An 11,322-nucleotide genomic window follows, 5' to 3' on the forward strand; every position below is an offset into this window, starting at 1 on the left:
CAGCTGCGGGCACCCTCATGGCTCGTCTAGGGCGGCCTCAGGGAATCCTCAGTTTAGCTCTGATTAGCAGGGCTGTTGGCATGTGGCTGAAAGACCGAGAAGAGCCCTGCGAGATTTCTTAGCAGGTTTTCTCCAGATCACTGCTGCTCAGCCCCAAGAGCGTCCTAAGTTTCTCTCCAGCTCTTTCTCTTGCTTCCAGGGAGCTAGGGGTGTCTGGCAGCCAGCCTGGGGTCCCCCCTCCAGCCTCACCACCTGTCATCAGAGTTGCCATCCAAGGAATCAGACTAAGGGGCAGAGGTGCTGGCCGCTGGCCTGGATGCAGAGCTGTCTTCTTGCCCCACGTGACCTCAGATTTAGCCTCAGCCCAACTTCATCACTAGTTTCCAATAAATTCACCTTCCCAAGAGACCCAGAAAATTTCAAGCCTGGTCTAGAGGCTGCAAACTGTCAGATGTCAAAGTCAGAAAGGGGCCTGAGGGGGCTGGTTACACTGATGGTCATCTCTGGATTCTAGGACAGGTTTCTCGGACACAGAAGCCCACCAGCTCCTTGGCCAGGAGGTCAAACGGACGTTGCAATGAAGCGACGAATGCGAAACAGAAACAAGCCCCGTTTGTTCCAGGAAGTCAGAAATGCAGCGAGTGCACTGGTTCGCTTTTGCGCTGTGCTGGCCAGAGCTCTGCTGCTTACTTGAATGAGGACCCTGGGAAAGTCCCTCCTCACTCAGCTCCAACTTCCTCATCTGTCAAGTGCATCTGGGACTCAGTGAGACCCTCTGGGTGTGAAATGCTGTGGTTGCCAGGTCCCCGTCCCCAGGCACCCAGGGGTTACGGAGCTTGCAGAGCTGTGGTTCGGGGCGGGCAGGGGGCAGGGCAGGGGAAGGGCCGGGAATGTCCAGTTGGCATCCTGCTGGACTTAGCCAGCAAAATGGGGACAGCGAAGGAAGGCACAGAGTGGATAGGGAGGGGGAGGGAGAGTAGAAGAGCAGCTGAAAAGGGGAGGGCGGGTATGGAAGATGGGGGTGACCCTGGATTCCCTCATGTCCTTCCTGGCCAGGTTCATTTTGTTAGGATGGGTCGGGATGATAAACTGGACTTTGCGTGGAGAATCATGATGATATTGCCATGGCCGTGCTCTTCTACAAGATCATCTTGCTGTTTCCCTGTCAAGACGTGGAATCTAGTTCCTCTCCCTTTCACTCCAGGCTGGCTTGTGACTTGTTTGTAACCAGTGCTAGAAGTTATGCTGGGTCACTTCTGAGGTTCAGCCAGAAGCAGCTGCCACCTGGCTACCTTCAAATACTTGCTGAGGGACGCAAGCTGGCGACCTGAGACCATCACATTCCTGCTCCCATCCAGCTGAGCCCACCTTCTGGCCACTTCTACCAAGTCACCAGATGTGAGTGAAGCTCAGACAAGTGCTCAGCCTGACTCGATCCTGTGAGGAACAGAAGAATCATCCAGCTAAGCCCTGCCCTGGTATAGAAGGACGCATGGCATAACCAGAAGAGGACTGTTTGGGGCAAGTTTGCTCTAAAACACAAGGTCCAGAAACAGGGCGGTAGGTGGGAGAGATTCTGGGGTACATGCCTGCCGCCATGAGCAGCCCTTGCAAATCTGCACATTTTCAGGCTGGGGAGCTGTCTGACAACAGATCACCAAATTATATTTTCAAGTACATTTTATCACGAAAAAGGCACTGGAGTTCACCAGGATGGGCTAAAATGGAGATTTGAAAAACCCATAAATGTTGGTGAGCATGGGGAACACCCAGAATGTCCCGCGTCGCAGGAGTTCCTCCCACGCTGCTTTGGGGAGTGGCTGGGCACATGCACGCATTGGTCTACTCGAGTGTTTGCCCCTCATGCTGCTGTACGTTTTAGCCATACATCTGTGCTAAGTGGTCACGGCTCTAGGCCTAGGCTCTAGGCTCTAGGCCTCACCCCATGCTGGAAATGCCAGGTGCCCATCAACCACAGAAGAATGGATAACGGGGTGTTTCACACTGTGGGGTCCCTGCAGCTGTGGCTACGGGCACCGATGTGCAGACAGTTAGGACAGGCCGCGTGACTGATGTGGAGGGCGGGAAAGCCTTGCCCAGCTTGGGAGTTATATGCGGGAAGGGGTCGGAGAGCAAGGGAAGTTCCACTCTGGTGTGGGGAGCCAGGATGGTTGTGGGCCTCGGGGTGAGGACGGCGGTGGCTGGGGGCTCAGGGTCGCCTTGGGAGCCGACCTCGTCTCCCGCCCTGAGCTCACCCCATATGCCATGAACAACGTTCATGTTCAAAGCAAAGAGACGGTGGAAGACATGCGTCAAGTGTCCAGTCCTCCGGGGTGGCAAAGGGAGGAGTCTGGACACCTCTTTGTTTTTGCTCCTGGAGAACCCAGGCCTGAGCACCCCACCCCTGGATTCCAGGTCCCACGTGCAGGGACTAAGATGGCGGTTCAGGGAGTTTGGCAGCATCTAAGTCTGTCCTCCATGTGTGGCTTCGTCCCTCCTGCTGCATAATTTCCTCCCTGTCCTCACCCCACTCCTGCCCTCAACCCCTGCCCTCACCTCCCGCCCCAGCCCTCACCCCCGATTCTTGCCCTCACACTGCACCCCTGCCCTCACCCCCCACCCCAGGCATGCTGCACTTCTCTGGCACCTGTGAGCAGAGCCCCCCATTCTCCCAGGCCCTGCTCTTCCTCCTCCACGCTGTTCCCTTGACCAGGTGTATGCACTTTGGTCTGTCCTCTCTCTGCCCAGATCTCTCCTCCGTGTGTGTGGGGTGAGGGTGAGGGGGGCAGAGGACATCTTCCCGGTCGCTAGTTTCCTATCTTGCCCACAGTAAATGCTCACCAATTGTCCCTTGAGGGGTCCAGTCTGGAGGGACCTGGTGCTATCTCCACCCACATTTCTTTTAGACTCTGGAGTAGCCCACCTCCCAGATGACCAATTTCATGGGTTACTCCACATGCTGCCTCAGCACCCCCAAGAGCCTGAACAAGACATCCTCACACAGCCCTCACCTGGGGCAACACTAGGCTGGTTGTGGGGTGACAAAGTTGGGAGGGTGCTAACCAGCACCTCCTCTTTCAAGTCCCAGCTGCAGTGCCAGCACATGGCCACAAGGGGCTCTCCTGGGCAACCCCAGCCAGGGATGAGGGCGGCAACACCCCCACACAGATGCAGAGGGAACCTCTTTCCAGACACCTCTGGGTTCTGAGGACCCACACCCCTCTTCTGCCTTATCCTGGTATCTTAACCTCTGGTCAACCCATCATCCCTGCTCCCCATGAGCCTCTCTCCTGTCGGCCCAAACTGTGACTCCCTGTCTTTCAGGACACGGGGTGCCGGATGGAAAAGGACCTGTGGCGGGGGCCGCATCCATGGCCGGGATGGCTGTAGCAGCTTCCTGTGGGCTCCCTGCCCATCAGTGGACACCCGAGTTCCAACCCTTCACAAGCCCCACCTGAGGCCCAGCTGCTGGTTCTCCTGTCCTGCCTGCAACCAGCCATCCCGGAACGCTGTCACGGCTGAGCTGTTCGAGTCTGAGCTTTGCACGGGCCCTCGCGCCTGGTGGCGCTCCCTGCCAGGCTCCCATTCCTCTGGGAGGCCAGGGCTCCAGGTCCCAGACCCCCCACCCCAAACGTGAGTCCTGTTCCCCGAAGACCACACCCCGTCTTCTTCTCCCATGGCTGCATACGGGGTGGAGCACGGGGCCAGCGGGTAGTGGGTGCTGCAGGAAGTGAGAGGGGGCCCCTCACCCCATTAACCCGAAGCTCTGGAGCCACCTGCTGTTATTAAAGAGCTTCAGAGGGCTAAGTGCCATGCAGATGTTTTTATTGCATTTCTTTCTGTGTGGAATTCCCAAGACTTCCCCACCATTCAGCCAAGGGCTGGTCGGGAGTGAGCCATTAAACCCCCCGCAGCTCTATCTGCTCCCAGCTCTGGTTAATGATTCTGAGGCTGTTTTCCTCACAGGGCCAATTCATCTCTAATCTTTGGCATGTTCCCATCTTCTTAAGAATAACTCACTACCAACTCCTGCCCGGCTGGGGAGCCTGCTTTTCCGGAGGAAACAGACCCCTGGGGCCCGCTGTCCCCTCTGGGACAGCAAGGGCTGCACCCTGCATGCAGCACCCTCAGGAGTCACGGGATGGGGCGGGCTGGTTGTCTGGGCGTGGGGAGACCATCCTGATCCTGTGGCCATTGTCTGAGCAGCTGGGGAGGTCGGTCTCCCAGTCAGGAAGAGTCTCTGAAATTCCAGGCAAGAGGTGGATTGGCCTCGCCTGGGGGTAGACGCCTGGGAGCCAGACAGCTCCGGGTGGTCTGGACCCATGCCCAGTCCCCAGTTGCCCCTGTCACATTTTGGAAACAGGAGGTGGGAAGGGCCTGGCCTCAGATTGTCTGGAATTCTTGGTTTTGCTTGCACCTCAGACAGGGCTTTGCATCGGGGAGGGGTCTGTGGTGCTGTTTGGCCACAGTCTCCCAAGCTTTCTCAGAGCATTTGTCTGTGCACTAACTGGGGCTACCGTCCCCACTGGAAGCAAAGGCCTCAGGGGAGGCACTACTCAAAGTTGGACACATGGAATAGCCTCATCACCACATCACTGGGTTGCTGGGCCTCCGGTCTCTGCCTTTTCACCCTGGAGAACCTCAGGTATAGAACCCTATACTTTCTACAATCCCACTCTAGATCCTTCTGTATTTCCAACCCCATGGATGGAAACCACCCAACTTGGGGTGTTTCCAGTTACTTCTGCTACCTGGTGTCTCCTAGAACATCGCCGGTTTATACTGAGGAGAAGCGCAACTGCTAGTCACTATTATTTGGGTGCCAGTTTCAGTGCTGCTGTGCCCCGTGCTGCTGCACCCGCTCCCTGCCCTGGGAAGCTGCAGGAGGTATGAGTCCCCTCCTGGGAGGAGGTAGAGGCAGAGCCTCCGGCTGGCTCGGGGCACACCTCCAGGACTGGGACAGATGAGCAGCAATGGCTCTGCTGTGCGGGGTGTGTTGGTGTGTGGGGCCCCAGGACCCCAGATGGTGACATCACAGGGCTCACTGTGAGGTCGCCACTGCCACAAACTCAGGCTCCCGGACAGAGGGCAGCACGCGCACTCAGATTCTGTGGTTCTTTATTTAAACTGCAGCCAGAAAAGCTCAGCCCCCGGCCTACGAATGGACTTCAATGGTCACCGTGTCCATGTCTTCGGGAGGCACGCTGCCCGTGGCCTGGGGCCCCTGGCAGCTCTCTGCCGGCTGGACGAGGGCCTCCCCTGCGGGCTGGGGCAGGAGGTCCTGGTCCCTCTCCCAAGGGGACACCAGGGCTTTAGTAGTGAGGTTGGCCTTGACACTCCGCAGGAAGGAGCCGACCCTGCTAAGCCTGTTGGCGGCGGAACTGGAGCTCAGGGTGGACAGGCTCCTGGCAGACTTGTGGGAGGACCTGGACTCCTTGGTGACCGATACGTGGCTCAGGCCCTTGTGTGCGGCGCCCCGCCTGCTGCCTCCGCGGCCCTTCTCCTTGTCGTCCCTTGAGGCTCTCCGGTTGGGAAGGGGCCGGCCGCTGGGGAGCTTTCGCGGCATCTTGTCCCCCCCTGCCTTGTGGTGGCTCTCGGTGGCCCTGCGGTGCCGGCTCCTGAGCGTTCTCTCCTTCTCCCTCCGTTCCCGCCTCTCTCTTCTCCCCTGGCGGGAGCCAGTGCCCTGGGACCCTCGCTGCCGTCCCTCCCCTTCACACCCCTGCTCTTCCTGGGCCAGGGCGGAGCAGTCACGATCCTCACCTGGATGTCCCGGACTGCTCGCCGGCTCGCTGACAGCCTGGCTGGTGGGTTCCGCCTCAACCGTGACCACTTCCACGATGGCTTCTGTGGACTGGCTTGTGGCTCCTGCCAAGGCGGCTTTCAGCCTCTTCAGGCACGCGGGAGCAGCACCTGCGGGGGCTGTGTTGCTTCTGCTTCCTCCCCGGCCCTGGGCAGCCCCCGCGGAGGCTGGGCTCAGCTGGTCCAGGACCACCCCTGCTGCCACTGCCTCTGTCATGGCCCCTGCGGCTGAGTCTTGGGGGAGCTCTGTAAGGTTGGTGTTTGAGGTGCTTACATAGTGCACGTGGATGGGTTTGGGGGTATCCTGGGGGATGCCTTCCCCCCCCGAAAAAGCTGCAGAGGTGGCCCCAGCTACCTCGGGGACCCCATGGAGACTCCTGATGCTGACCTGGTCCTGGTCTCCCCTGCCTGGGCAATCTGCCTCCCCCACACGGAGCTCCTCCTCCTCAAACACTGGCATGCATACCATGTCCCCGGCCGGGAGGGCATAGGTGCTGCTGTGGCTGTCCATGGGCGGCCGCAGGAGGTAGGTGAGCTTCTCCCAGTAGGCAAAGAGGTTGTCCCGCGTGTCCAGGGCTGGGCACAGCTGCAGGTAGCAGGAGCGGCCGGTGGCGAACTTGAGACGCAGCTGCTGCTTCTCTCGGTCATGGATGGAGAGCCTCACGAACTTCAGGGGCAGGAGCCTGGTGAGCTCCAAGGCCTTGGCCCCCTTGCGGCCCTTGCCCCGGGCCTGGGCCCGGCCCGCGTGGTCCTCAAGGCCGGTGGCCGGGCGGGCCAGCAGCATGACATCAGGCATGGGGAGCATGGGGCTGGTGGAGGCCACGGCCACGGTCACCATGCGCACGCGGTTGTGTACATCAATCACCTCGCCCCGCTTGGTGATCTGGATGAAGTCGCTCTCGAAGATGGGCGCGTGCCTGAAGATGTCGTACTCCCCCTTGTGCAGCTGGCGCTGCAGCTTCCCCATGGCTGTGTTGAACATGCCGGTCCCCGAACCACTCTTGGCCGTGTGGTAGGGGAGCGCGCAGGTCGTGGCCATGCCAGCTCTGGCTGATCTCCTCGGTGGTGCTGCCCCACCTACACCAGGGCTCCCGCGGTCTCTTGCCTCACCCCTCTCTATCGGGTGATCGGCACCTCCCAGAGACAGGAGTTGGGGAGGGGTGCAGAAGGTGGCCGTTGGGACCCAGCAGGTGCACAGACCACAGACTGAGTCTGCACCTGCTCTGTCCCCGCAAGGCTGAGGACCACAGGCCTGTGAGAGAAATGCCCACCCTCTCCGCCTGGACCCCCTGCGCGGCCGTATTTATCCCCTGCTGCCCTTTGTGACCTATCTTTGTCACACAAGCCTTTGTTCTCACCTCAGCTGCCCCCTGGGGCAGGGCCATCCACCCCCGCCCCCGCCCCCTTGCCTCCCGGCCCCCACAAAGATCATGCCTGGGACTCAGGGATCGCCCAAATAAACATGTCTTCAGATGGGAATATTTTGTGGGGGTCCTTAATTTCCTCTCCCACATGCAAATGTTTAGCCAACTGGCTGAAATCTCCAGGAGCGTGAGGTGTAGACGTGTATCAGATGATGTGGCACCGGCGCTGTGGTCCTGTGGAATCTCAGTAAACGAGGTCGACCTCTCATAAGACCAGTGAAAAGTGCCTCCCCCTCGGCACTGGGTGGGGGTCCCTGTGAGAACCCAAGGTGGGGTGCAGCTGCCTCCCTGGGCACAGGCAGGTGCTGAGGGGGGGCTGACTGGTCAGAGCAGCCCCCGGTTCTGAGCCTTCTCTTGAACTACTACAGGACGTGCCTCAAGGAGTGAGCCCAGGCCCACCCAGTGCTCAAACTGGACTGAACGACTGCACCAGTGCCCTGTGAGAAGCCGATGATTCACCCTGAGTGATGGGCCTGGGCAGAGCTTTAGGCAGTGGCTGACCAGGGACCAGCTCGTCCAGGGCTTCTCAGATAAGACGCGATCACCTACTTGTTCTCACCTAAGACTCCCCTCCCTGCCAGTGAAACTGGGCTGGGGTAACCTGAGCTGGAGCCCCAGTTCCAGGGGTCTGCAGTCATATCCACATGGTACCTTCGGGAGTGTGGATCTACACCTCCTGAGAGCCTCCCTCATAGCTGGCCATGGAGTAAGTGATTTCTCAGTTGTTAGAGAAAGTCCTGAGAATGCTGCCCCCAACTCCTTACCTTCCATTAGGCGTTATGTCTGAGACCCCACTGTAGAGGGTCATTCCTTGAGGATACTTTTTGTTAAAATATTCAGACCCGTTCATCAACAGATGAACAAACAGAATGCAGTCTCTCCATACAGTGGAATATTATTCAGTCATGAAAAGAAGTGCACCTGATGCTGGAATTGAGGCTGCCTCAGTGGCGGGAGCCAGTAGCAGCATTGAGCGTCTCTCACCTGCTCCCCCACAAACAGGTTCTGGTTGTGGCTCCTGGGAGCCAGCAACCTCCCTTTTATGTATACTTCCTGGATCATGGGATGGACCAACCAGGTGTGAGCTATGAGCTGATTGGTGCTAAGTGGTCCAATCAGCCACAGGATTGGAAAATGGTCCATTCAGGTGGGACACCCTGAAAGAGGGTGTAAGCCAGGCAGGAGGGCCTGAGGGATACTCCAGCCTCTAGAGAGAGGAGGGGACGACACTGTCCCTGTCCTCCAGAGAAAGAAGGACCAGATACCGACCTTGAAAGAAGAAGAAAAGAAGTGTCCAGCATCCACCCTCCAAGGGAGGAAGAGAAGCTGAAGACCTTTGCAGAGACTGGGCCTCGGTCCTGTCTCTCATCCCCTGAAAGGTGCACCAGGGGCCCTGGCCTGGGGTCTCAAAGAGCTGCTGTTGTTGGTGTTGCCCAACAACTCACAGAGAGCCATTAATATTGGGTGTCTCTTACACCACCTTGGGGGACCAGTAGTGACCACCCCGGCTGGCCAGCGTGGTCCAGCTCTGTTGACAGGTGGCCGGCGCTCTTCTTGTGCTTCTGGTGACCACAGTGAGCTCTTTTTCCCCCGTTGTAAAATAAACCCCGGGGTTGTTCCTTGAGCCTGAAGCCTCGTGCAATTGTGTGCGCGGATGAGAACCCACAGACAGTGACCTGTCCTCTTATCGGGCACTGTCCTTTGTTTGGCTCGAGCCCACAGGCCCCTACAAGTGGGTGTTGTACTGCTCCAGCCCTTGGTTTTGGCTTTTGGCCTTTTTGGGCTTTCTGGTTGCTCTTGTCTGGAGCCTGGGTGGACATTCCAGCATCCATTCCAGCCTAGCCTACCACCCCACCGTGACCACCCTGTTTCCCAACCACGTGGGTGGACCTTGAAAGCACGATGCTCAGGGAAAGAACCAGATACAGCAGGCCTCATGGTATGCAATGCCATTTATAGGAATTGTTCAGAATGGCAAATCCAGACCTAGTAGGGTTGAGGGGTGCAGGGAGTGGGGAGGGGGCTCCATCTGGGAAGTGAAAAGTTCTGGAATTGGTAGTGGTGGTGCTTGCCCAGCACTGAGATCATGCTGAACCCTGGTGAGATGTACCCCCTGCTTGGCCCCCTTAGAGTTCAGAAGCACAGATTTCAGCTCAATGAAGGTCAACTATGTGACCTTGTGCCTGTCGGCTCCCTCTGTGAATGTTGGCCATTATCAGGCCCCTCTGTAGTTGCCACTGCATGAATTCCTTCTTCACAGTGGTTTTCCACCAGAGAATAGAGATGCTTCTGGGGTCAGGGGCACCAGGAGGAGCTGGGAGAGGACTAACCGGGAAGGTGTGGACTCACTGTGATTCCTGAGTACCCTGTACCCACGGCCCAGCGGTGCCCAGGCCTACGGAGTTGGGGCTAGGAAGGAGGAAACCCTGAGGTGGCTCTCCAGGGCCCAGTTAAAGCCCACAGGGAGAAATTAAGATAAAGATGGAAAACACCATCTTGGTTCTTGGTGGAAAGTGAAAGGATTCTGTTCCAGAACCCTGGTCCTGTGCCAGAACCCTTCCCTGCTCTGAAATAAGTATCAGACCTCAGGAAGTGGCCCGGTGACCCATGGCCAGGAGCTGGGAGCGCCCCCAGTGTGACATCACCACCCCTGTGGGAGGCCCCAGGAGCAGCCCCTGTCCGGCTGGCCGCATGCCTGACTGGTGGAGAGCCAGCCACGTTCATCCTCCCAGCCCCCACGTCCAACCTTCAGATGAACTCAACAATTTGGTGGTAAACACACCTTCATCCTTTTTTTAAAAAAAATAAAAGTATCAAAATAGAACCTTGGCTACAGAAAACAAAGTTATTTTTAGTGCATTTGTCAAAAATAAAACTTCATTAATCATATGCATCACTTGTCTCAGATGCCAAATCCTCTGCCCCCTTCTCTAATCTGCTGCTGTCTCAGGTTGATGGCACAGGCGGTTGAGTGCAGCGCTGTAAAGCTGTCCACAGCCTCTGCAGCAGGGGTTTGATCCCAGCTGGCCGGCAGGCAAGATATCCACGTGGTGCAGCAGACCTCTCCTGTCTCACCTGCTGTTCCCCTTAGCAGTGAACTTCAGTCACTCAGCCTGTTCTGTTCCCTGCTCTTTCTCTGGTGAATCCTCTCACAATCCCGCACATCCGGCCTGTACCCAGGTTCTTGTATGCATAATAAACAAATCTTAAAAAAAAAAAAAAGAATCACCTTGTGCTTCATCATGGCACCTGAGCCACCAACAGAAATGCTTGCAAACTCCCCTCCCCCCAAGATGAGGTGAGCAGATTATCTGCTAAGAGGGGTGATGAGGGAGCTTCCACCAGATGGCTCTTGACAGATTAGGTAACCCTGGTGTGCAATTAAAGCAACAAAGGAATACCTGGGACCAGGTGAGGCTTGAAAGGAACCAGACACAGGTTCAAAGGACTGTGTCAAAGGTTTTGATCAAAATCAAAGGTTTTGATTCCTTGGCTGTTATGTTGGTGCGCAGGCTCAAGGCGGGGCGGGGTATTGGGGGGTGGCTGGTGTGCCTGGAGCATCCAGAAAACTAGGCGGAAGGCCTTTCTTGGAATGTTCACACTCGTGTCACCTGGGAGGATCTTCCTCCCCGCCTCCCATTCCAATGTGGGAAGCACATGTTTACAACAACTGGGACCTGGTGACGAGGTCATTCCTGCCATTCCTTGGGGAGTTCTCTGGCAGAACGGAAGGTGCCCAAGGCTCAGGCTCAGCCACAGGTGTGTGTGCCAGGCCTCTGGACAGTCACAGAACCGACAGTCAGGTATTCAGCAATTCAGAGCTGACATCTGAACTCTAAACGGCCCACAGCAGGTCTAATTGGAGGTGGATGGGGCTGTGTTTCGGGGTCTGTCAATGAGACATGGAAGCTCAGATGCCACAGACTGAGGCTTAGGCTGGGACTGCAGCACCTCAAATGACAAAGGCCCAAAACTGGAGTATATGTGATGCTACAGACACCTCCTGAGACTACCGGTGACAGGAGGAAGAAGAGTGGCCACGTCCCAACAACCCACCCACTAATCAAACAGAAGCCACCACTCAGTGACATGTACCATG

At 57.4% G+C, this 11,322-nt stretch overlaps 1 protein-coding gene across 1 annotated transcript; it reads right to left on the minus strand.

Moving 5' to 3' along the window:
* Positions 1 to 5,081: 5,081 nt before the first annotated feature.
* On the minus strand, positions 5,082 to 7,089 carry GARIN4 (golgi associated RAB2 interactor family member 4). The gene has a single exon (XM_037496461.1). The coding sequence runs from the start codon at positions 6,836 to 6,838 to the stop codon at positions 5,156 to 5,158; it is 1,683 nt and encodes a 560-aa protein (XP_037352358.1). The 5' UTR covers positions 6,839 to 7,089; the 3' UTR covers positions 5,082 to 5,155.
* Between the last annotated feature and the right edge of the window lie 4,233 nt (positions 7,090 to 11,322).

This window comes from Talpa occidentalis, unplaced genomic scaffold, assembly GCF_014898055.3.
Source record: "Talpa occidentalis isolate TD23 unplaced genomic scaffold, MPIMG_talOcc4v2.1 talOcc4.8, whole genome shotgun sequence".
NCBI classification, from domain to species: domain Eukaryota; kingdom Metazoa; phylum Chordata; class Mammalia; order Eulipotyphla; family Talpidae; genus Talpa; species Talpa occidentalis.

Excerpts from the sequence above, each read along its gene's own strand:
- GARIN4 (XM_037496461.1), bottom strand. The coding sequence starts at position 6,838 with ATGGCCACGACCTGCGCGCTCCCCTACCACACGGCCAAGAGTGGTTCG.